The following is a 27,276-nucleotide window of genomic DNA, read 5'->3' on the forward strand; positions in this document are numbered from 1 at the left end:
GCTGCACACAGGAACTCTCCGGCGAGGAAGAAGCGGCGCTGCAGCGCGCAGGGCTTGCCACAGCCGCCGCCGCTGCACAGGCTGCCGGAGCGAGCCCGCCGCGCGCCGCCCTCCCCACTCTCTTTCCCCGGCGAGAAGCGAGGATGCGGCGGCCGCGGGAGCCCGAGAGCGCGCAGGAGCCGCCGCCGCCGCCGCCCGCGTCTCCGTCGCCGCGCGCCTGAGTCGCTGTCGCTGCGCGCCCTGCCCCGGGGCGGCCCCTCCAGCCCCATGGAGGTCTCTCGGAGAAAGGCGCCCCCGCGCCCCCCACGCCCCGCCGCGCCGCTGCCCCTGCTCGCCTATCTTCTGGCTTTGGCAGCGCCGGGCCGGGGCGCGGACGAGCCCGTGTGGCGGTCAGAGCAAGCCATCGGAGCCATCGCGGCGAGCCAGGCGCACGGCGTGTTCGTGGCGAGCGGCAGCTGCCTGGACCAGCTGGACTACAACCTGCAGCACCGGTTCTCGCGCCTGTACCGGGACCAACCCGGCAACTGCACGGAGCCGGTCTCGCTGGCGCCCCCCGCGCGGCCCCGGCCGGGTAGCAGCTTCAGTAAGCTGTTGCTGCCCTACCGCGAGGGGGCAGTCGGCCTCGAGGGGCTGCTGCTCACCGGCTGGACCTTCGACCGGGGCGCCTGTGAGGTGCGGCCCCTGAACCTGAGCCGCCAGTCCCTGCGCAATGGCACCGAAGTGGTGTCCTGCCACCCGCAGGGCTCGACGGCCGGCGTGGTATACCACGCCAGCCACAACAACCGCTGGTATCTGGCGGTGGCTGCCACCTACGTGCTGCCCGAGCCGGAGAAGGCTAGCCGCTGCAATCCGGCAGCGTCTGACCGAGACACGGCCATCGCGCTCAAGGACACGGAGGGGCGCAGCCTGGCCACAATGGAGACGGGTCGCCTCAAGCTGAGCGAGAGCGCGGGCAGCCTGCACTTCGTGGACGCCTTTCTCTGGAACAGCAGCGTCTACTTTCCATACTACCCCTACAACTACAGCAGTGGTGCCGCCACCGGCTGGCCCAGCATGGCGCGCATCGCACAGAGCGCGGAGGTGCTGCTATTCCAGGGCCAGGCAGCCCTCGATTGCGGCCACCAGCACCCCGACGGCCGCCGCCTACTCCTCTCCTCCAGCTTGGTGGAGGCCCTTGACGTTTGGGCGGGCGTGTTCAGCGCGGCTACCGGGGAGGGCCAGGAGAGTCGCTCCCCTGCCACCACGGCGCTCTGCCTCTTCAGGATGAGTGAGATCCAGGCGCGCGCCAAGAGCTGCAGCTGGGATTTCCAGACCGAGCACAACTGCGTAAGTACTGCCTCCAGGAACCTGTGGGGAGCGCGCTGGTTGGAGAGCCGCGGCTGCGGAGGCAGAAAGGGAGGGAAACGGGTCTTGACATTTACTAGGTCCCGGGGCCACACTGCCTTGGCTGTCTGCCGCCGGAAGGCTGTTGGGTTCCTTACAGACGCATCAGAAACCTCTGGGCACTATAAAGCACGTCCTGAGGTCCCCAGTGTGAAAAACGTAAAAGGCGGAGGGAGGGTAGGAGTTGGGTTCAAAACTCTAGTGAGTGCCTCCTAGTGCCTCGGTCCAAAACAAATGTGAACGCTTGTTTGCCGCTGCGCGTCCGCACGCAACCCCTTTCCCTATCCGCTTTCCGGTACCTCATCCGCCTGTCCCTTCTGTGTAGTCTTAGCAGGTTGGTAGGCTTGACCCTTTTGGTCATCTGTTAACAAACACTGCGCCGGGCCGGGGCCTTTGAACCTAAAGGACTTTCTGCCACACGTCACCCTTTGTGCCCCTCTGTAACACGGGTGATGTGGTCTTAAGAGTTGGTTCCCTGTCCAACATGGGTAAATGCCAGCCTGCAATGAGACTCATCCTTGGTGAAACAGAACCCCCAACGGGAAACAGTGCAAGGGGGCGGGGCTGTAGCTCTGCTGAGGGTGTGCTGTGGTCCCCAGCTGGAGAGAAAGGCTGGGGAGGTGGAGGGTGGCTTTGTGGGTGCAAGCCTCAACCTGGAGGAAAGAGCAAGGCAAAGAGTTGGGGATGCTGTTGGTAGTTCCTGAGCTGCAGCTTGGTAGACTAGATGGCGGGGCTCAGAGGCACCACCCTTGTGTTGTGCCTGAATCAGGCAGAGCACATTGGCTTCTCCTGAGCTCTCAGGGCAGCCACAGCTTGAATCTTGAGATTGGCATTTCTTTGACCAGAAAATAAAGCGTTGGTTCAAGAGGGTCCAGTTGATGGGGATTATGGAGGCATTGTGCACTTCTCAGGAGGCTGTTTCCTTTCCAAGGCTGCTGGCACATCAACTCCACATATGGCTCCTGAGAGGGGCGCCTGCTGAGAGCCTCCTTTATAACTGGACAGAAATCAAAGAGCAGAAATTAACGGCTACAGGTGTTACCATTGTTTTGTTAGAAAACGAATCTGAGAGGAAGGAGAGAAGTCTCCACTTGGAAAGTATGTTGTGTTGATACATGTGTTGTGTAATCACACAGGGGAGGTTTGGTTGCCAGGTATATTAAAATGTGCACAGAAAGACTCCCCACCCATCCACCTAATTCTCTACAAAGCACATTTTAGCAAATGTATTAGCCCTATTTACCAGAGAGAAAAACAAAAACTGGGAGGTCTTTCTGCTTAGAATGGTCACTGGCTTCTTTCTCCTTGCCTATTTATTAACACCTTTAATTAGTTGTTATTGTTAAATTCCAACCCATAGTGACCCTGCATAGGGTGTCCGAGGAGTCACTGGTGGATTTGAACTGCCAACCTTGTGATTAGCAGTTCAATGTGGATCCTACAATACCACCCTAGGAGTCCTTCATTTAGTTATTGGCATAATTTTTTTTTTTAAATATACAAGTAACACATTGTTGTTGAAGGCTCTTGAATTGATTCTGACTCATAATGACCCTGTATAGGGTTTCCCAAGATCAGAAGGTTTGAACTGATGACCTTGCATTTAGCAGTCCAGTGCTAACACATATTGACCACTAAATGGCTTAGTCTTGTTGCACTTATATAATTTAACATTTACTATCTGTTTTGGATCTTTATAATCTAATGATTTAAGTTTGGCAAATTCACAACCGTCTACTTTGTTGAAAGACTAAATTGTGTGTCAAGATTTAGGCACAACTTGGTCTCTGGGGCTAATTACAAAGCAACTCAAAGCCCCATAACAGGTGATAACTTGGAAGTCCAAGCTTTGCCATCTGACAGCTGAGGAGATTTATGGAACCAAAACATTTCTCCTGACTGCCTTAGTTGGAGGACTTAGTTCCCTTTCAAATCTACTTCATGGCTAGATCACAAGGTATTCCTACTTGGATGGGTATGGAGAGGAGAAGGGCAAGTCACAGAATTATTTATTCATCTTCATGGGTGCCTCTGGGAGAGAGCTGCCCCTTGGAAATCAAGCAAGGGATAAACGCATGCTGCCAGAAATCTGGAAGTAGAAAAATAAATAATTTAAATGCCCCTGCCCCCTATTTTTCTTTCTGCTGTTATTTATTGAGCACTCCCGGCATGCTCAGAGCTGCTTATTCTGAAAGACAGGGTGGCTACCCCCTGAGGTTGTCATCCAAGTTAAATAATATACTCTGGCTCAAACAATAGCATGCCATGACTGCACAGGTGGGGGCTTGAAGTTTTGATTTTTTTTAACCCCCCCATTTAAGTAAATTCCTTGTTGCTGATATGCATTAAAAAGACTTAATGGAATTGCATTTCAAGAGAGCTTTGAATGAATGAAAAAAAAAAGGTGGTAGTTTTGATGACAAAGCTGACAATTTTCTAACCTATTACATAGGCAGATAAGACACTTAATTCAACAGTTTTTTGTTTCATGCCTGCTACGTGTAAGCAGTGTTGTGTGCTAGGTGACACCAATTTTGTCACTGAAAGGACAATAGCAGGTTGCAACCCTGTTTAATGGGGTCATGGGACCAGTATGCCCCTGGTTGTCACTCAGAAGAATGATGTCATTTGTTCTGCATGTTGTTTTCAGGTCTCGAATGTGTTTGGAAAAGGCATAGTGAATTGCAGGTGCCTAAAGTAGGAGATGGACCTGAAACACCCTAGAGGGAGCCTCCCCAGATTCCCACAGCGATTCCTCCAGCACAGACACAGGCGTTTCAACAGTAAGCCACAGGCAGGGAGGCACATGAGGCTAGATTTGCCTGCCGTCTCCCTCCCCTAGTTGGCTCGCTCTCATTTTCCATCTTCAATCAGCCGTGGCTGGAAAAGTGGCAGGACTGACTGGGATGGTTTGCCGTCTCTGGTTTTCTTCTCATATCATTTTGGCGGGTTCACCTCCCCTTCAGCTTCTCCTGCTGAGAATTCATTTCCCAGATGCTAGGGCAGTGGGTTTGTCCTTAGCCAGTTAGTCACTGGACCGTTACTTTTTCTGTCTGGCCACCACTCCAACTTTGAGTATACATTCAGAACTAAGCATGGTAACTTCAGTCCCCAGGCTAAGCAGCTGGTTTCTGTAGATCATGTCACTAATAATCCTAATGAGTATTTATAGGTACTTCCCCTAAATAGCATTTCTTTTGAGTTCCTTGTCAAGTCTGAGGTGGATTTGTAAGGCACATTCCCAGTTACCAGAGGAGGAAGCTCAAGATGAGTTAAGTGACTTGCTCAGGATAAGCATAGAGCCCTCTAACTTGAACCCACATCGTCTAGTGGTAGCTTCTGTATTCTTTCCACCATTCTGGTACTTCTCAAACGTTCCCTTGTAGTTCCGCTAGCTAAAAAAATTGCAAACAACACACCCTAGGATGTGGGGTTGAGGCTGGAGGATGCCCTGAAGACAGTAGTGCCCCTAATCCGGGGGTGTATTTTAAAACTTTTATGTGATTTTTTTTTTTTCACATTCTACTTTGTAACATAGTTGTACTTGTGTTATAATAAAAACCAGTGTTTTAAATTATATCCAAGTTAATTCATTTAACATCCTCCCTCTCTCAACTCACTACCCCAGGCACATCAATGCTAACTTCTAGAAAAGCGTTTGCACTTCATTTTGTGAAGTCTGATTATTACAGATTTGTTTGGTTTCCACAGTGGGGTCCTGCTAGTTTCTTGTGGTATAAATAAGGCTGCCGCCCCTCCCTGTGCAGAAATGGAGAGTACTGTGTTTCCTCATAGGTTTGGCAGATAGGACAGACTTCTTGAGTTCCTTCTACCCCTTGTGGTGAGACACTCCCCTTTCTTGTACACTCAGAGTCTGAATCCTGACATAATTTAGCTGTCATGCAGACAACCACAAAATGCTCACATGTTCCCTAGCAGACAACCCCCTAAAACATATCTAGTGACTGTGTTGAGAAGTAATGTCCCAGAACCACATGACAAATGCAGCTTGTTAACCTCCAAATCCACAATTTTCCTGGGATGTTTCTTCTCTAACTGCTTCTGTTGTGATCCTGTTAGGCCATTTTCCTTGGTGGCTGTTGTTAATTACCATTGAGTTGATTTTCACTCAGGAGATCCCATGTGTGCAGACTAGACCTGCCCAGGAGTCTAGCAGTTGACTGCTAGCTGAAAGGTCAGAAGTTTGAACTCTGCAGCAGAAAGAGATGGCAGTTGCTTTCATAAAGATTTACAGCCTTGAAAACACCATGGGGCAGTTCTGCTGTACCCTATAAAGGCACCATGAGTTGGAATCAACTCAACGGTAGTAGATGGGTTGGATCTTTCAGACGCAAATCTCCAAGTCTGTCTTCCGAGACACCTCTGAGTGAATTCAAACTGCCTCCTTTTCAGCTAGTAGTCCGAGCTGGTAGTCACGCGCTCCACCGTCTGTCCCAGCATGGTGAGTGTTACTCCCATGAACATCTGCTATGGAGTTCTGGTGTGGTACTGTCACCACCCCTCAGAAACCCTTGGAAGCGACTCGACAGCCCTGACAACAACAAAACTTTGTTAGAGTGGTAGTTCTTAGGCAAACTTATCTAGACAGTACTGGCAGGCTTTATGGTCAGAGGTTTTCTTTCATGGAGACAATCTTACTCATAAACAAAATCCCGAGATCTCAGATTGTCAAATCAGGAGTACAGAGAGTCTTGTCTGATTATTAACAGCGACGATGAAAATGTAAGTCCCAGAAGGGAGGAAACCTTGTAATGCTGTGTTCTGAATTGAATCCAGTGCCTAGCATAGCATCTGGTATGCTTCAGGGGCTTTGGAAATGTTTGTTGAAGGAATACATGAAGGGCCTTGGAGAGGATCATGTTGGAAAAGTTTTCTGTACTTGGCAGCAAAGCAGGCTCTTCATATTTCTGTAACCATTGTCCTCTTAATGTTTGACATGGGAGATCCTTGATAGGACGCAAATCGGGCAGAAGGACCCCTTTCTTCCCTAGTTCTAGGCTATCTGACAACCTCCACTCCTTCCGCTTTTCCCAAGTATCTACCTTCATTAGAAGGGCTTCTTGTCTTGTTGACATGGAAATTGACTTTGACCATAGAAACACAACATGGTTGGAACTTAATATGTTACAGTTTAATAAGGTGCACAACCATGCCTCCTAGAGACAGGGGTTATCTGCCACAGAACAGTGGTTCTCAACATGTGGCTACTTGAGCAGCATCAGCATCACCTAGGAATTTACTGAAAATGCAAATTCTTAGGTCTCACCTCAGAAACTCTGATTGACTGAGGCTGGCAATCTAGGTCAAACAAGTCCTCTAGGTTCTAAGTGATTTTGATTCAAGCTCAAGTTTGAGAATCACTGCTGTAAAGTAATATAATGCTCCCGATTTTCCTTGTGATTCCAGCTGCGGCCCAGAATAGAAATTGGGCCCATTTTTTCCATGGCATTTGACTTATGACCATTAAAAGTAACCAATCCTTCCTACTACTCGTCGTATGTTCCTTATTCTCTTTTAAATTCTAAATGCAGCACCTAGAAAACACTCTAACGATGGTTCGGTGTAGGGATTTGTTGCCCTTGGGACACAGGTCCTGATGCTTGCTCCAATTAGAAGAAGGGGGTCAAACATGGCTGAGGCCATCAGCAGACATTGTGAGTGACTCCCTTAGAACCAAATGGTGGAAAACCCCACACTGTGACCAACATCTCACCTACAATACGTGGAGCCATCTCTGCCTCACCTAAAGATGAGAGTGATGACCATCTCTGAACATGGACAGGCACCGGCTGGGGACATTTAAATGGTAAAGACCTAGTTTTGCTCTGAGAAATTCCAAAGTCTACTTGGGGGTAGAGGGTTGAGAGGTGGATTTGTAACCCTCACGGGCCTTACTGTTTGTGGAAGCAGAGGCATGGCAGTGGTAGGTTCCTTTATGAAATGTACTCTTCATTTTTCTTTGCTTTAATCTATCTTGATGAAAATGCTAATCTTGATGCTATCACAAAACAAATAGAATTGTAATATGTTTTCCAATTTCCATCATTGATTTTCATATAGGTTTGACTTTTCTACTCACTAGTTGCATATATTGTTTTCCTTGGAGAAGTTATGAGGGATATTTGACCCTAGCAATTTCCAACCACCTTCCTGGCTAAAGTTGTCATGCAGGGGTCAGCAAATGTTCTCTCTGAAAGGACAATCGATATCTTTGCAGACTTTGCAGACCACACACAGTCTCTGGGGCAGTTACTCAACTCTGCTGCTAAAACAGGAAGGTAACCATTGTTGTTGCTGTTGTTATGGGCTGTCCTGTTGGTTCTGATAGTGAACCTGTATTGGGTTTCCAAGGCTATAAATCTGTACGGGAGCAGAAAGCCTCATCTTTTTCCTGTGGAAAGGCTGGTGGTTTTCTATTGCTGACTGTTGTTAGCAGTCCAATGCTTATCCTACAGTGCCACCAGTTCTGCAAAATCCATGTTTTGTTTTTGTTACTAGGTGCTGGCAAGTCAGTTCCTATTTATAACAACTCTGGTGCACAATAGGCTGAAATACTGCCCGTCCTCCGCCATCCTCACAGTTGTTGCTATGCTTGAGCTGGTTGTGGCTTCCATTGGGCCAATTCCTGTTGGGTTTTCTATTTTTTAGTTGACTGTCCACTTTATCAAGCATGTCCTTCTCCAGGCACTGGTCCCTGCCTGAGAACATGACCATAGAACAAGAGACTAAGTCTTGCCATTCTTACTTCTAAGGAATACTTCTGGCTGCACTTCTAGGAGAAATGTGTTTGTTCTTCTGGCAGTCCGCGGTACTTTCAATATTTTTCACCAACACCATAATGCAAATGCACGGATTCTTCTACTGTCTTCCTTATTCATGGTCCAACTTTCACATTCATATGAGGCTTGGATCATGGCTTAGATCAGGCCCACCTTAGGCCTCTAACTATTATCTCTGCTCTTTAACACTTTGTTGTTGTTGTTAAATGCCATCAAGTCAGTTCCGACTCATAGTGACCCTGCTTTTGAATTATCTTCAGGAAAATATTACTTGCACGTGATATTGATGATATTGTTCGATGCTTTCGCATTCTGTTGAGTCACCTCCCTTTGGAATGGGAACAAATCTGGATCTCTTCCATTCAGTAGACCAGATAGCAGTCTTCCAAATTTCTTGGCAGAGCTGAGTGAGCACCTTCCTCACTGTGTCCGTTTGTTGAAACATTTCCGTTTTCCAACTACTGATCTTTCTCCTTTGTCTCCAGCCTTCACATTCCAATCACCAGTAATTGTCAAAGCATTTTGATTGCATGTTTGAGCAATTTCAGCCTGAAAAAGCAGGTAGAATTCTTCATTTTCTTCATCACTGGCTTTAGTGATTGGTGTGTAAATTTGAATAATCGTGATAGTAACTGGTCTTCTTTGATGTTGTTGTTAAGTGTTGTCAAGTTGGTTCCCACTCATAGTGACCCTGAGGAGCAGCTGGTGGGTTTGAACTGTCAACCCTGTGGTTCACAATCCAGTGCTGACCTCACAGCAGTATGCATTCTATCACACACAAACAGTGTTGTACTTCACGATAGATGTTTTTTTTTTACCTTTTTTTTTCTTTTCTGATGATCTGTTCCACAATTTGTCCCTGGCCTTGATTTGGCTGATAACATTGTACATCTTAACCTTCTCTTCCCACAGATGGAGTTAATTTGATTCCTGTGTGCTCTATCTGGTGAACTCCATGTGTTTGATGGTGGTAGTGGTGATTATGTGCTGTTAAGTGTGTTCCAACTCATAGCAACCCTGGATAGGGTTTCCAAAGCTGCAAATCTTTATGGGAACAGAAAGCCTCATCTTTCTCCCAAAGAGTGGCTCATAGATTCAAACCTGTAACCCACTACACTACCAGGGCTCCTCCATGTGTATACTCACCTTTATGTTGTTTAAAAACAGTATTTGCAATGAGTAAGTCATTGGTCTTACAAAATTCTGTCGTTTGATCTCCAGTGTAGTTTCTATCATCAAGGCCAGATTTTCCAAGCACTGACCCTTCCTCTTTGTTTCCAGCTTTTGCATTCCAATCACCACTATTCATCAATGCACTTCAAGATCTCGAAATGTTCTTTTTGATGATGAATGCTACTCATTCCTCTTGAATGTACCATTCCCGGCATAATAAACCAAATGGCCAATACCAGCCCATTTCAGTTCATTGTTGTTGTTAAGTGCCATCTAGTCGGTTCTGACTCATAGCGACCCTGTGTGGGGTTTCTGAGCAGCAACTGGTGAGCTTGATCTGCCAACCTTGTGATTCAAACCGACCTTGTAGTCCAGTGCATTAACCCACAGCACCACACCAGGATGCCATTACGCTCATTAATGCCTAGGATATCAATCTTTATGCGATACATTTCATTTTTGACAACTTCCAATCTTCCTAGAGTCATACTTTGTGCATTCCATGTTCTGATTATTAATGGATGTTTGCAGCTGTTTCTCTTCTTCTCCTCTTTTTCAATTGTGCCACATTAGCAAATGAAGCTACTGAAAGCTTTATTCCATTCGCCTCATTATGATCAACTCTACTTTAAGCGGGCAGCTCTTCCCGAGTCATATTTTACATGCCTCCTAACCTTCCGGCACTGTATGTCTGACAATATTCTGATGCTACTTATGCTATTTTCTTCTTCCAGCACTACATTTGACAATGTTCAGAAGGTTTTCGGTGGCTAACTATTCAGAAGTAGTCCACCTCCCCTTCTTCTTAGTCTGTCTTCGTCTGGAAGCTCTGCTGAAACCTGTCCACCATGAGTGACCCTGCTTGGTATTCAAAATACCAGTGGCATCATAACAACACACAAGCCACCATGGTACAACAAACATAGACAGTACATAAATTAACAAGTGAGGCTGTGTTTCAGTAGAACTTAATTGTTTTTGTGAAGTGCTGTCAACTCAGTTTTGACTCATAGCAATTTGATATAGGGTTTCTGAGGCTTAAATCTTTGTGGGAGAAGAAAGCATCATCTTTCTCCTTCGAAGTGGCTGGTGGGTTCAAACTGCCAATCTTGTGATTCACAGTCCAGTATTTATAGTTATGAAGCCGCTGTGTTGTTGTTAAGTGCTGTCCAGTTGGTTCCAAACCAAAGCAACCCTGTATAGGCTTTCCAATGAGTGACTGGTGTGTTTAAACCGCCAACCTTGCAGTTCAAACTGACCTTTCAGTCCAGGGCATTATCCTGCAGCACCATACCAGGACTCCATGAAACCACTGCGTTCCCATAAATTTAATGGACACTAAAATATGAATTTCATTTCATTTCACTTATCACAAAATATATTATTTTGCAATTATTTTCCATCCATTTAAAAATGTTAGCTAGTGGGCTGTACGTATTTGGCCCAGAGGTAGTAGTTGCCAACTCCTGCTGTTATGAAAAGAGTGAGCAGTATGGGATAGTGTGATCATGGTTATGATGGAGAGTCGACAAAAAGCATGCCGTGGAAGCCCCAAGGAATGTCATCAAGCTTTGTCTGTGAGGGTCTAGGAAGCTTCAGAAAGGTGATATTTGAGCTACGTCTTGAAGAACATGTACAAGTTAGCCAAGTGGAGAAGGCAGGGAAGAGAGTTCTAAAGAGAAGGAACAGCTTGTGCACATGCGGGAAGTTGAGTAAGCTTGTGAGCTGCAAGCTGCTTACTCTGGCTGGAGAATGTCCAGAAATAAGTATGCAAGTCCAGATGGTGAAGTGCTTAATGGCACAGACAAAGGGCTTTGGATTTTATCCTAGTGGTCAGTCATTTTCAAACTTTCCAAACCCTGACTTTAAAATAAGTCTAAACCAGAAGCTCTACTGAAAAAAGGTTAGTAAATTATTGTTGGCCTCCTGCTCCCGATAAGACCATGGTCAAGTGCTGGGAGTATTGGGGGAACGCAGTGGTTGGGAGAGTCCCAGAACCCTACGATGTGTACCCTTTTATGTCTGCTCCTGTTGTTGTTGATAGGTTCTGTCGAGTCAATTTCCACTCATAGCAACCCTATGCCCAACAGAATTAAACACTGCCTGGTCCTGTGCCACCTTCACAATTGTTGTCATGTTTGAACCCATTGTTGCTGCTACTGTGTCAATCCATCTTGATAACAGTCTTCCTCTTTTTTGTTGACTGCACTTTACCAAGTATGATGTTCTTCTCCAGGGCCTGCTCTCTCTTCTGACATGTCCAAACAACGAGAGATGACGTTTCACCATCCTCTCTTCTAAGGAGCATTCTGGCTGTATTTCTTCTAAGACAGATTTGTTAGTCTTTCTGGCAGTCCATGGTACTTTAAATATTCTTCTCCAACACCATGATTCAGATGCATAGATTTTCCTATGGTCTTGCTTATTCATTGCCCAACTTTCACATGTATATGAGGCAACTGAAAATACCATGGCTTGGGTCAGGTGCGTCTTAGTCCTCAGAGTGACATCTTTGCTTTTGAACACTTGAAAGAAGTCTTGTGCAGCAGATTTGCCTAATGCCACACACATGTGGCTAGATTTCTTGACTGCTGCTTCCACGAGTGTTGACTGTAGATCCTATCCCTGAGACATCCCAAAGGAACTTCTAGGATCTACTGAGCATGGGTGTGAAAACCATGGCTGTGATTGGCAGGAACAGCATCAGACATGGAAGATTATCCAGAAGATGGACTGAAGAGGCAGAGAAGCTGAGGAGGACAATCATTAGCTTAAACAAATACATTACTTGGATGCCTACCATGTGCCAAGTACTGTGTGAAAATGTCTTTATCAGTGGCTACGTAATAAACAAGTAAACAAGTTATTTTTACATTAAAAAATTAGAGCTATCCAACCACCTTTGTCAATCTTCAATTCATGTGGATTTGTAAGGGACCCCAAATCGCTAAAACAATCTTTAAAAGAAAAATGAATTAAGTAGGAATACTTACATATCCCAGTTTAGAATATACTACAAAGCTACAGTAATCAAAATAGTGTGGTGCTGAATGGAAAGAATTGAAAGTCCATAAATAAACTCACACATCTATGACATATTGCATTTTGACAAGGATGCTCACTCCATTCATTGGAGAGAAATAATCTCTTAAACAAATGATGCTGGGAAAACTGAATAGCCACATGCAAAAGAAATAACATGGAGCCATACTTCATACCATATATGAAAATTATCTGAAAATGGATCGCTGGCCTAAATATAAAACTAAAATTCTTAGAAGAAAATTTATTAGGGTAAAGTTTTTTTTTTTTGTTTTGTTTTTTAATGTTCTATTGAAAATTATATGATAGTTTACTTGGGAGAACTTTAGTTTTACATTCATTCCATCGTATATCATATCACTGCCATGGTTCCAATCCCCTCCATGCATCATCAACCACCCAAAGGGTATATCCCAGAAACCCGCCCCCTACACTTCCCCCTCCTCCCCCCAGTTTTCGGCCCACAGTCCCTTTCCCCTTCTGGGTCCAAAGTTCCCAGTCGCTTCATCACTCCATGTCATCATCTCTGTCTCCATCTCAGGCATCTCTGTTAGGGTAAAGTTTTGAGAACTATTTTTAGTAATGGATTCTTACACATTATACCAAAAACTCAAGCAACAAAAGGGGGAAAAAAATGGTTAACTGGATTCATCAAGATTGAAAACTTTTTGTTGCCGTTGTTAGGGTTATAGTTAGGACTAGGGTTAGTGTTCGAGTCCTGAAAGCACAGTGGGTTATATGTTGGGCTGCTAACCTCAGGGTCAGCAGTTTGACTCCACCAGCCACTCCATGGGAGAAGGCTGAGGCTTTCTACTCTGGTAAAAATTTACAGCCTTGGAAATCTGATGCAGGGTTGCTGTGAGTCAGAACCAACAACTCAACAGCATACAGTAGCAGCAGCAGGGTTAGTATTAAGGGTAAGTGCGGGGCTAGGGCTAGGAGTAAGTCTTGGTCTAGTTTTTAGGGTCACCATTAGGTTTACTTTCATTTCTTTTATTCAATTTTTTTCTTAAAATCTACTTGGTTTCCTCTTCATCTGGAAGTCCTGTAACTATGTTATTCCCTCTTTTTACTTTATATTTTCCTTGTTGAACTGTATCTCTGGTTCTCTACTCTCGGTCTTGATGGCACTGAATAACAACAATAGATCTGATTTACTTCACATTGAATCTAGGCGATACTGACACATATATTAGAATCAAAGTGTTGTCTATTGTTGTTGGTTCTCTGTCCAAAAAAAAAAACTCCCTTTAGTGTTTTTTGCAAAGTTGGTATGGTTTTGAAAATTATTTTAATTTATTTTTGTCTGAAAATGACTTAACTTCACTGTCATATTTGATAGACAGTTTGGCTGGGTATATGATTCTTGGTTGGAAATATTTTTTCTTTCAGAGTTTTATATATATCATTCCATTGTCTTCTGCTTACATGGTTTCTGCTGAAAAATCAGAACTTAGCCTTATGAGTTCTCTTTGTAGCTAATTTTTGTTTTTCCTGAGCTGCTCAGAATTCTTTCTTTGTCTTTTGTTTTGAGAAGTTTGATTATAGTATGTCTCGGTGTTTTTCTTTTGTGGTCTTTCCAGTTTGGACTTTGTTTGACTTCTTGAATGTTTTATCTTCTTATCTTTCATGATGTTAGATAACTTTTCTTTAAACAACTTTTAGACAATATTCTCTATTGTGCTTTTTTTTTTTTTTTTTGGGGGGGGGGGGCTTCTTCTTGTCCTGAAATTCCAATCACACATCAGTTATTCCTCTTGATAGTGTTCCACATAAATCTTAATTTATCTATGGATTTTTTCATTCTTTTTTCTGATTATTCCTCTAGAAAATGAACACTAAGAGATTTGTCTTCAAGCTCAGTAATTTGGCTTTCCATTGATTCAATTCTACCTCTTTACTCTTCCAGTGTATTACTGACTTCTGAAGTCTTAATGTTAGCCATTTGGCTTTTTGTATGATTTCCATTTTTTCAACTATTTTGTTAATTTGTATCTTGATTTTTTCCCCATAGTTTTGTGTATGTTTTTCTTGCTTTCATCTGCAGTTTTCTTGGCCAGGCTCTCAATCTGTTGAAGTTGCCTAAAGAGCATTCTTTTAAATTCTTTATCAGGTAGTTCCCATACCATACCTGGTGTTTTATTTTCTGACTCTGTATTTTGGTCACTCAAGAGAGGTACTCTCTCTTGGTGCCTCTTGTAAGCTGAAATCGTCTGTTTTCTCTGAGGCATTGTGGTGTTGTATTTATATTTAATTGATAAGTGTATATTGGTGTATACTCTAGCACCTGGTGGATGTGCTAGAGACTGGTGTGAACACAGTTCTCTGTTCACTGTTTGTGTAGAATAGTTCAGGGCAGGTTCATGGGCCCTCAGAAACAGGGTGTTACGCCTAGCACCTGACCTCAGGCAGAGCCAAGGCTGCACAGGAAGAGGTACCACTAAGCACTGAGTTGGAAAGAGTGAGCACCAGTCATGCACCCAGCTACCAAGAGAGCATGGGAACAAGGGAAAACGGTGCCGCCTCGATGCCAACCTCCAGCCACATCCTATGCATGTAGGCTGCTGTATCAACAGCCACTTGCCAAAGCTCAAGATGGCTGCCATGCTCCAAGCCAGCCCACAGTCCACCCATTTTTCTTCTCTCGCCCTGCACCTATTCAGCTTCCTCTTCCAGTCAGAACTTCTGATTCCGGGATCACCGTCTGTATCTGTTTCACTAGGTCTCCCATTTCTTTGGCACAGTGGGTTGAATCAGTGCATCTGCCTATTCTGCCATCTTGTCCTGGAAGTCAAGATTAAAAATTTATACATAAAATAAAAGAAAGGATTTTATAAAGAAAGTGAAGAGAGTGGGAGAATACACATTTTTTAAACGTGTTTATTGTGAATTGAGTAATAGTTTATATGGTAGAACATCAGTTTTACACTCATTATTTCATTGCAATGATTACAATCCCTTCCATGTATCATCATTCAACAGTATTTGCTTCTGTTCCCCCTTTTTTTTTTTGGTGGAGGGATGTACACCAAAACACTCAGAAATATATAATCATTTAAACAACCAAAGGGCACATTCTGTAAGCCTGCTTCTTGGCTGCCAGCAAACTGTCCTTTTCTTTCCATGAGTCTAGCTTTCCAGCTGCTCTATCTCTCCATCTTCTCATCTCTGTCTCCATCTCTGGTGCCGCTGCTTGTCTGGATAGGGTTTCACATTCCACTTGTGCTCTTGGAAGAACACACTTTTGATATCTTATAAGAGTTTAATATGCAGAATATATAAAGAAATCCTATATCACAAAAGCCAAAGACAAACAACCCAACTTAAAAAGTCAAAGAACTTAAATAGACATGTCTTCAAAATAAATATACAAATGACCCATAGGCACATGAAGAGATGCTCAGTATTGTTAGTCATTGTTGTTGTTATTGTTAAGTGCTGTCAAGTATATGCCGAAGGTGACCTTATGTAAGTAGACTGAAATGTCACCTGGTCTTACAGCATCTTCATGGTTTTTGGTATGTTTGAGTCCATTCATTTCTCATTAAAACCCATTACCATCAAGTTGATTCCAATTCACCATGATCCTACAGGATCAGAGTAGACAGAGTAGGACTGCCCCATAGGATTCTCATGGTTGTAAGCACCGGACTGTGAACCACAAGATCGGCAGTTCAAACCCACCAGCTGTTCCTCAGAAACCCCATACAGGGTTGCTATGAGTTGGAACCAACTCAACGGCACCTAACAACAACAATCTTTATAGAACAGACTGCCACATCTTTCTCCTGCAGAGCTGCTGGGTTTGAACTACCTACCTTTCAGTTACCAGTCGACTTCTTCACTAGGGCTTCCGTCTTTAGTCATTAGGTAACTTTGCCAATCAAAACCACAGTGAGATACTATTTCACACACAGTAGGATGGCTCTTGTCAGAAAAATAGCAATGTGGAAAAATTGGAATCCTGGTGTGTCACTGGTGAGAATGTAAAATGGTGTACTCACTGTGGAATCTGTGGCCCTTCCTCAAAAAGTTAAACATAAAATTACCTTGTTGTTGTTGTTCTTGTTGTGAAGTGCCGTTATGACTCAGAAATTCCACTCCTAGGTATCTCCCCAAAAGAATTGAAAGCAGGGACTTAGATACTTAACATGAATATTCATTATCACATTATTCAAAAGTTGGAAACAATTCAAATGTCTATCACCAATGAATGGATAAACAAAATATGATATATCTTTACAATTGAATACTATTCAGTCATAAAGAGAGATGACGTTCTGACACATGCCATTACAAGGATGAGCCTTGAAAACATTAACCAGGTAACCAGTAGCTGTTGAGTTCAGCTCTGACTTCGGATGATCCCATGTATGCTTTCTTCCAAGTGCCTCTGGGTGAACACTTAAACTTTCAACCTGTCAGTTAACAGCTAAGCACAACCATCTGAGCCACACAGAGAGAGTTTCTTTGAAACATTATGCTAAGTGAAATGAGTTAGAGACAAAAGAGCCAATGCTATATGATCTCAATTGATATAGCTAGAATAAGCAAATGAATAGAGACAAAAGTAGATTGTTGACTACCAGGGGCTAGGGGGAAAGAAGAGTGGGGAGTTATGGCTTAAAGGGTATATACAGTTTCTGTTTGGAGTGATAACATTTTTTAGAAAGTGAATTGTGGTGATGATTGTACAAGATGATAAATGTAATTAATGCCACAGAATTGTACACTTATAAATGGGTAATATGGCAAAATTTTGCTATATGAGTGTGAGTCAAAACTTATCCATACTCTGGCTGTAGAATTATTTGAATCAACTTTTAGGAAAGATAAATACATCAGTTTTTGACATAATCTCCTTGCTTTTCAATACACTTTGTACATCATTAACACACTTTCATATTCTCTTAATAAAAGAATGTTTTAGGCTGAGCTGCGAGCCGTGAATGCACCGCTGTCTTCACTTCTTCATCAGAGGTGAATCTTCATCCTCAAAGGGCTGCTTTCAAGGGACCAAACAGGGGAAAGTCTGATGGAGCAAGATCAGAACCATAGGGAGGATGCTTTAACACCTCAAAACGAAGTATTTGCAAAGTGTCAATGGTGGGGGCAGAAGTGTGTGGATGGGCATTGTCATGCAAGATCACAAAGCCCTTGGAAATCTGTCTTCTGCTTTAATCCAAAGTTTAGGCTTCAGCCCTTCAGTGAATATCTCACTGTAAGGAGCACTGTTGATTGTTGAACCTTTATCCTGATAGTGTTCAACTCTCAAGTGGCCCTTGAGAGTCCCAGAAAACTGTGAGCATAAATTTTCCAGCTGATGGTTGACTTTTGAACTTTTTCTTGGTTGGCCATTGAGGATGTTTCCATTCCATACTCTGCCGTTTACTCCCAGACTTGTCGTGATGATTCCATGTCTCGTCACCAGTATCAATTTCTTTAAAGAAACCTTTACCTTCCTTCAAGTATCAGTTCAAATTTTGTTTGCAGATGTCCAAACACTTCTGTTTAGGCTCTTCCGTGAGCTGTTTCTGTCTGTACCCTTCCTGCACAAATCTTTCGAAACCCACGTCTGTCATGGGTTATTTCATAGGCAGAACTGTGACCGATTTACCACATAATCTAGTGTCATGCGTCTGTATGACAGAATCATTTCATGTGCATGCTCAATGTTGTCGTCGGCTTTGGATGGACATTTTAATATAGCCAGAGTAGGGCTAATTTTTGATTTAAAAGTGTTGATAACACTTTACCAGGTAGTTTGTTAATATTAGTTCATTTAATCCTCACAACTTCCTGAAAGTGGGCAGGGGAAGGGTAATATTGTTATTTATACTTTGCAGTTGAGGAAACTGAAATTGAGATTGGGGCTATAAGGGAAAAGCACAGGTAACATGACAATGTCAGTGGTTCGAGCCCACCAGCCGCTCCTAGGGAGAAAGATGAGGCTTAATGCTTCTGTAAAGATTTACAGCCTCAGAACTCCTATACAGGATTGCTGTGAGTCAGAACTGACTTGATGGCACTTAACAAGAAGAAGCCATTTGAGTTAGAGTCCCGGGGAAAGTTTTCTTCAAGAAGGTGATACAGCTGTGAAAGAGTAATGGTAGGCCTTCCCACACAGAGCACTCCAAGCCCACTGGAAACTAAGTGCAAGGGCTCAAAAAGGAGAAGGGCTTGGTTGGTTTGAAGAACAGAGGGTTAGTGTGGTTGAATCTAGCGAGGTAGTGGAATTGAGTGTTACAAGTGGAAATTGGAGAAGGAAGCAGGGACCTTTATCCTATTGGCCTCGTAGGCTTAGGAAGTAGATAGAATTTTATTCTCAAAGCGTAAGGGAGCCTTTGAAGGAAGTGGAATGATTGAATATGGAGCCCTAAGTAATGGCTGACTGTGGGAAATGAATGAGAGATTGGGCATAGTGGAAGCAGCGATACCTGTAAGAAACTTCTGCAGAAGTCCAGGCAAGAGATAATGTTGGTGTGCTCTACTACCATTGCTGGAGACAAGCATGGAGAGAAGCAGATGGATTCTGTTTATGGCAGTAATCCCTCTGGGTGATGCTGGACCTGAACTAAAGTGGTGAGGGTGAGGGTAGAGAGAGGGATTAGATGAAACAGCAGTTTAAGATATAGAATTTAGAGGTGTTTGTGAGCAATTAGAAGATGAGTATGATTTCTGTTGAGTTTTAGATGTCTTTGGATATTGTTAAAGAACGCTGGTGGCACTGTGGTTAGACTTTGGGCTGCTAACCACAAGTACAGTGGTTCAGATCTTCTCTGGAGAAAGACGAGACTGTTCCTATAAAGATTTAGTCTCAGAAACCCTATATAAAGGTCACTGATTCTGAATCAACTAGACGGCAATGGACTTGGGTGGGTTCGAGTGTTGTTGTGGATTGAACTGTGTCCTGTACCAAGATATGTGTTGAATTCCTCTAAGTCTCCTATAGTCTGAGATGGTGAGAAATCCAGAAACTGTCATGTACAAATTGAATGTGATCTTGTTTGGAAATAGGATTTTTCTTTTGCTCTATTTATTGAGACTATACTAATGAAGAGTGGATCCTTAACCTTATCATTCTGAGTTATAAAAAGAGCGCAATAAACACAAAGACATACATTCAAGAGAAGACAGTGTCTGTGTGAGGATATTCTAGAAACCAAGGAACACCATGGAATCCAGGAGCATCTGGGGCAACTGAGAAGGAAAGGATTGGCACAGCTAAGTCCCTGATTTGGACTTTTAGCCTCCAGAACTGTCAACAGTGAGAAAGTAAATTTTCGCTCTTTAAAGGCTGTGCTTGTGGTATGTATTTCTGTTACAATAGTACTAGGTAACTAAGACAGACATCCAGGAAGAGCTGCAAAGTAGGCAGTTGGAAGGACACCATGATGTGACAGAGTCAGTATTGGGTCCAACACAGTCCTCTCTGGGCTGTGTCAGAGGAGTGGCCAGGTTGGACTCAGTTTTGCTTTCCAGGCATCTAGCATCTAAAAGGCATCCAACACATACTACTATATGTTTGTCAGAATGTAAAGAAGGTGCCTTAGTGAAGAAGACAGATGGGCAGATCAGTGATTATAGCACGGTAAGATAAGAGCTTTAATGGGGTGGTGATGGAAGCCTCCAAAAGCGTGTTTATAGGAAGAATAAAAGCCAGGTAGTCAAGAATGAGGAGTGTTTTCCTGTCTGTCCATTGAACAATGAGGCAGGACCCCCTGTCATTCTCCCATCTCCTCCCATCCTGGTCATGGAAGAATCCTTTTGAGAAGTTCCTTATTGAATGCACCAGCTGTTCCTGATCACTGCTCACTGACATCTCCCTGAGGCTCCTTTCTCCCTCCCTTGCTACCACTTCTAAACCCTGGATTCCAAGGGCTGACCCTTGCTTTTTTCTCTGAAGCAATAGGAGAGGGTAGCCCAGAGCAGCAGATATTTGAAGTGTCACTGAAGATCAGCTGAGGATCAGCCTCCTATGTTGAGCAATATCTCTGTGTCCTCTAACCCAGTGCTTCTGACACTGTGGCACTCTTGTGCTGTCAACCATTGGGGAAGGCTGTGAATCCCCTCTCAGAATCACGTGTTTAAATGCATAAAATAAAAATACCGGATTACTAAATAAGCTAATTATATTAGTATTTGTTGTTGTTACGTGCGATTGAGTTGTTTCCAACTCTTAATGACCCTGTATAGAGTTTCTGATGTTGTAAATCTTTGCTGGAGTAGAAATTCTCATCTTTCTCCTATGGAGTGACTGGTGGGCTTGAACCACTGATCTTGTGGTTCACAGTCCAGTGCTTATTGTTAAGAGTCACTGGCCTCACCTTTATTAATATACAGATATGTAAAAATATTTTTTTTAATTTAAAATATAGTAATATATCTTGACACATTAAATAGCAAGATCCAGCAGCAGGAACTATCATAATTTCAAAGTAAAAAGAAACATAAATGATATTTTGAGATATCTACACTGACAACTAGCTCTCCAGCGTAGAGATGCTAGAGCAAATGGAAGAAATGAGCTACAAGAGCTGAACAGAAAACTTCAAAGGTCACCTAGAGAAGACAAAGTCAAATATTACAACAAAATGTACAAAGTTCTGGAGTCAGAAAAACAAAAGGGAAGAAAGAACACACTCAGCATTTCTCAAGCTGGGGGAACTGAAGAAACAATTCAAGCCTTGACTTTCATTATTGAAGGATTCTCTGGTCAAATTATTGAATGATGCAGAAAGCATCAAAGGAAGATGGAAGGAATACACAGTCACTGTACCAAAGAAAATGGTTGATGTTCAACTGTTTCAGGAGGTAGCATATAATGAAGAGTCAATGATCCTGAAGGAAGAAGTCCAAGATGCATTGAAGGAATTGGCAAATAACAAGGCACTAGGAACTAATGGAATAAAAATTGAAATATTTCAAGAAAGTGAGGCGGCACTGGAGGCACTCATTCATTTATGCCAAGAAATTTGGAAGACAGCTATCTGGTCAACTGATTGGAAGAGATCTGTATTTGTGCCCGTTTCAAAGAGAGGTGACCCAATGGAATGCAGATGTCATCAGACAGTATCTTTGATATCCCATGTGAATAAAGTTTTGCTCAAGGTAATACAGAAACGGCTACAATCATACATTGACAGAGAACTTCCAGAGGTTCAAGCAGGATTCAGAAGAGGCCGTGGAACGATGGATATCATTGCTGATGTCTGGTGGATCTTGGCTGAAAGCAGAGAGTATCAGAAAGATGTTTACCTGTGCTTTGTTGACTACACAAAGCCTTTGACTGTGTGGATCATGACAAGCTATGGACACCATTGTGAAGTATGAGTATTCCTGAACACTTAATTGTGCTCATGAGGAATCTGTGCATGGATGAAGAGGCAGTTATTTGAACAGAACATGGGAGCACTGAATGTTTTAAAATTTAGAAAGGTGTGTGACAGGATTGTATTCTATCACCATACTTATTTAACCTGTATGCTGAACAAATAATCCGAGAAGCTGAGTTATATGAAGAAAAACATGGCATCAGGATTGGAAGAAGACTCATTAATAACCTGTGATATGCAGATGATACAACCTTGCTTGGTGAAAGTGAAGAAGACTTAAAATATTTACTGATGAAGACCAAAGAGCACAGCCTTCGGTATGGATTGCATCTCAATGTAAAGAAAACAAAGATCCTCACTACTGGAACAACATTCTTAGCAATGGAGAAAAGATTGAAGTTGTCAAGGACTTCATTCTTCTTGGATCAACCATCAACACTCATGGAAGCAGCAGTCAAGAAATCGAATGACGTATCGCATTAGGCAAATCTGCTGCACAAGACCTTTATAAAGTGTTGAGAGCAAAGATGTCAGCTTGAGGACTAAGGTGCGCCGGATGCAAGCCATGGTATTGTCAGTAACATCATATGCATGCAAAGGCTGGACAGTGAATAAGGAAGACCATAGAAGAATTGACACATTTGAGTTATGATGTTGGAGGAGAATATTGAAGTACCATGGGCTGCCAAAAGAACCATGGGCTGCCAAAAGAACCAACAGATCTGTATTGGAAGAAGTGCAGCTAGAGTGCTACTTGGAGGCCAGGATAGCCAAACTTCATCTCTCATACTTCGGACATATTGTCAGGTGGGACCAATCACTGGAGAAAGATATCATGTTTGGTAGGGGGCGGGTCAGAGAAAAGGAGGAAGACCCCCAGCAAGATGGACTGGCAAAGTAGCAGCATCAATGGGCTCAAGCATGGTGACAATTGTGAGGTTGGCCCAGGACCAGGCAGTGTTTTGTTCTGTTGTACAGTGGGTTGCTATGAGTTGGTACCGACTCGATGGCACCTAACTACAACAACAACACAATGACTATAAAGTGATCTGAAAATATCTGATGCCTTTTGGTGACAAATTCATAGGTTCAGTTAATACTATTGTGACCTATATTCATAATAAAAGGAAGTGCTAAATTTTAGTTAGAATTCAGGGACATAATTTTTTTTTTCAGCTAAATTCATGGATTCTCTGAGTTCTGTATCCTCAAACTGGGTCTCAGTAGAGTCCATACTGTACTTACTCATTTTCATCACTGTTTCTGAAAACAATGAGATGAAATTTGAAGTCCTGCATTTGGTATCAAAACTAGTTTGGCTGATTAATTTTAACAATAAGGACTTTATTCCCATCTGTATCTTATATATCAAGTGCTTGGTCAACAGGAAGTTCTCCATAAATGATGGCTGAGTGGGTGAGTGGATGGATGGATGGGTCAATGGATGGATGGTGGGTGAATGGATGGATGGGTGAGTGAATGGATGGATGGATGGATGGGTGAGTGAATGGATAGATGAGTGGGTGAATGGATGGATGGAAAAAATCTCAGAGAGGTTAAATGACTGCCAAAGGACTCATGAGCCCACATATATATTTTTTTTATCCTAAATTTCTTTTTCTTTCTCCTCTTCCATTTTATTTTAAAGACTTACTGTAATATTAGACCATATTCATGAAAGAATGCTCATCTTATGATGGGAAAGAACTATCTCATCCTTCTTGGAGCACATATAAAGGACTTCATATCCATTTGAGAGCCACATTTTGAGTATCTGAATCTGTAGACCCTTTATAAACTGAGATGGTAAGACATCTAGAAACTGTATCTTAGAAATTGTTGATGGTAAATTTAGAGAAGGCCAAGAAGCACTTCCTTCTGTTGTCACACATGGAGTTGTTATTAGTCAGAACTAACTCGATGGCACCTAACAACAACAACAGCAACAAAAAGATGCATGATAATAGAAGGTGTGTTGTTGGTGGTGACATTGAGTCGGTTCTGACTCATAGTGACCCTGTACACAACAGAACAAAACACTTCCGAGTCCGGCACCATCCTCTCAATTGTTAGGTTTGAGCCCATTGTTGCTGTCATTGTGTCAGTCCATCTCATTAGGGGCCTTACTCTTTTGCACTGACTCATCATTTTACCAAATAGGATGTTCTTCTCCAGGGTTTGGTCCTCTCTGACAGCATGTCCAAAGTACCAGAGATGAAGTCTTACCATCCTCACTTTCTAAGAAACAGTCTAACAATACTTGTTTCAAGACAGATTTTGTCTGCTCTTTGGGATGTCCGTGGTACTTTCAGGATTCTTCACTAATACCATAATTCAAATGCATTGAATCTTCTACCATCTTCCTTATTCATTGTCCAACTTGCACATGCATATGAAGTGATTGAAAATATGATGGCTTGCGTCAGGTTCACCTTAATCCTCAAACTGACATCTTTGTTCTTGAACACTTTAAAATAGGAGTTGTCTGGTAGTTTAGTAGTCCTTCCAAAGGCAGAACCAAGGCCACTATTTACAAATGAGCTCTGTAATGGTTAGGCCTACATAGCAATGTAGCTTGATAAGATATTGACACAAAGTAGTCAAACAATGATCCATATATTTAGTCATTCAGTCAATAATGTTTATTGACAACCAACTAATGTTAGACACTGAGGTACATGCTGGATCAAAGGGTAGAATAAGATAAACTTTTTGTAGAGCTTTTAATCTACTGGGAGACTGGCAATAAATTTGTTTTTTTTTTTTAAGTCCTTGAAGGAAACAAATGGGATATTGAAATGCAGAATAACAGCTTTGGGTAGGGATGCGGAGAACTGTTGTCATGTGTGCATGAGGAGGTAACATTTAAACGAGAACTGAAAGATTAAAAGGAGCCAGGCTCTTTGTGAACTAGTAGAAGTATCATGTGCAAAATCCCTTAGGTGGAAATATGGTAATGTGTTCCAGGATCTGACAGAAAGCCGGTTCCGAAGCTGGAGTAGAGTGAATGAGAAGATTAACAAAGGATGAGCTTAGGGCAGTAGGCAGGGACTGGCTCAGGTAGGGCCTGGGAGATATTTGGATTTAATTTTAAGTATGATGGGAATCCACTGAAGAGTTGTAGTGAAGAGAGTTACATGACCTGTTTTATGTTTCAAAGTCTCACTCTGGTTACTGGACAGAGAATAGATTGTAAGATGAAATGGAGACACTGACATCAAGAATGAGATCATGAAAGTTTCTCAGTAATGGGTAGAGCCTGTGGAGACAGAGGATGGATTTGTGGTAGAGTGTTTTGGAAACTGCTGGGATTTTCGTGGATTGGATGTGGGGGGTGATGAAAAGAGAGGAGTTGAGGGTGATTGTAGTGCCATTCACCTCATGGGAAACTGGAGAGGAGTAGGGTTGTAGGAAAGAAAACTCTAGAAACAAATTTTCAGCGACTATCAGATTGCCAAAAGGAGATGATGACATCTCCTTAGAGAATATTTGGAAATGGAAATGTCCTAGGTGGTACAAAAAGTTAACCTTTGGTTAGCACCTAAACATAATAGCCATTTTACCACCTAGGGGCTCCAGCCCAAAGGCCAAAACCCACTGCTATCAAGTTGATTCTGGCTCACAGCGACGCTATATAGGATTTCCAAGACTGTAAATCTTTATGAAAGCAGGCAGCCTTGACGTTTTTCCTTGGAGTAGCTGATAGGTTTGAACTTCCAGCTTTGTAGTTAGCAGTCCAATGCTTATCCCACAGTGCCACCAGAGCTCCTTAGCTGAAAGACAAGGGACCTTAAATCAGTGGATAGAGGTCCCAGCAGTGGGAAAAGCATATGCAAAGTTCCTGTTGCTAACTGAAAGATTGTTGGTTCAAGTCTATCCAGAAAAGCCTTGGAAGAAAGTTCTGGCACTTGACTTCTAAAAAATTAGCCACTGAAAACCTATGGAACACAGTTCTACTTTGCACATGGAATTGCCATGAGCCGAAACTGACTCCGTGACAGTTGGTTTGGGTTTTTGTGTTTTTCTCTTTCCATAAGTAATTAACTGAAATTAGCTATAAGAGGGGTTAGGGGGACAAATCAGGAAGGGGACATTTAGATTCAGGGGTAAAGCTGAAAGAGAGAAGAAGAAATTTTGAATAAATAAGACTTTGGCAGTGGATAGGCTTGGGAATGCAGTGCTTAAGAATTCGACTGCTAACTAAAAAGTCAGTGGTTCGACCCCACTAGCAGCTCTGGCTGGTGCTCTGCTTCTGTAATTATAGTGTGCTCTGTCCTATAGGGTCTCTGTGAGTTGCAATCACCTCAGTGGGACACAAAAACAGGCTTGGGAAGCTGGCAGGCACTGGGTCCCTTGGAGGAAGGAGAGAAGGCACCAGAGGAGGTGTTGTTGTTGTTGTTGTTATGTGCCCTGGAGTCTGTGGGAGGATGTTAAATACATACTCCAAACTTTGCATATTTCCTGCTGAGTGTTGCCCAATGCCTGCCTGGCCTGCCTTCTTCAGAGGCTGCCCAGCTGTGCCCCTCAACTTCCCTTCTCAATTCCTTCTGCACTCTGTAAACTTTTCAGATGATCGGAGAGATGCCATAAACTTAGCCAGGACTCAACCAATGCTGTTTACCCTAGAAAAATAAAGAAAAGTCACACGGCCTGTAATGGCTGATAAAATCATAGTCTAACTTGAGTAGATAATGTTTCCTTTCATCTATCTAGTTTATGAAGACAGTTTTGTAATGATTTACACTTACATTCTTTCATTTGAGCCTCACAACAACATTGAGAAACAGATAGGACGCATGGCATTCTTGCCTCCGGTTTTCCACCAGCCACTCCTTGGAAATCCTGTACAGAGTTACTATGAATTGGAATTGACTCAACAACAGTTACTAACAACAGCTACTGGAGGCTCATGGACTTAACTTGCCAAAATCAAAGACTGTGCGGGACAGAATAGGGAACAGAACTCAAACATGGGGTTTCATCAAAGGTCTCCTAACCACAAGTGGTCCCCTGGGTAAGTAATAGGAAATGATGAAGAAACTGTTTTAAAACAAGCCCATCCCAAAGTGGAACCAAAATGCAAAATACACTGCCAAAGAGAAGTGTTGCATCGATGCTTAAGAAATTGATAAACTTCTGGTTGGTATTTGGACTCCTCTCAAGGAAATATCAAAATAAAGTAGCCCTATTTCTTAATGTTCAACCATTTCAAGAGGTACCATATGAAGAAGAGCCAATGATACTCAGGGAGGAAGTCCAAAGTACATTGAAATAATTGGCAAAGAACAAGGCACCGGGAATTGATGGAATAAAAATTGAAATCTTTCAGGAAAGTGAGGCGGCACAGGAGGCACTCATCCATCTCTGCCAAGAAATTTGGAAGACAACTATCTGGCCAACTGATTGGAAGAGATCCATATTTGTGACCATTCCAAAGAGAGGTGACCCAATGGAATGCGGAAATCATCGGCCAATCTCTTTGATATCTCAAGCGAGTAAAGTTTTGCTAAAGGTAATACAGAAATGGCTACAATCATACATTG

The 27,276-nt window shown here is 43.0% G+C and overlaps 1 protein-coding gene across 1 annotated transcript in view; it reads left to right on the plus strand.

Annotated features, from left to right (window-relative positions):
• The first annotated feature begins 267 nt into the window (after positions 1–267).
• Positions 268–27,276, plus strand: part of PLXNC1 (plexin C1) — a 239,895-nt gene continuing 212,886 nt past the window's right edge. Inside the window, exon 1 of the mRNA XM_006871793.1 lies at positions 268–1,326. Coding sequence (XP_006871855.1) covers positions 268–1,326 — 1,059 coding nt within the window. The remainder of the gene's footprint in view (positions 1,327–27,276) is intronic.

The sequence above is a fragment of the Chrysochloris asiatica genome, unplaced genomic scaffold (genome assembly GCF_000296735.1).
Source record: "Chrysochloris asiatica unplaced genomic scaffold, ChrAsi1.0 scaffold00174, whole genome shotgun sequence".
NCBI classification, from domain to species: Eukaryota; Metazoa; Chordata; class Mammalia; order Afrosoricida; family Chrysochloridae; genus Chrysochloris; species Chrysochloris asiatica.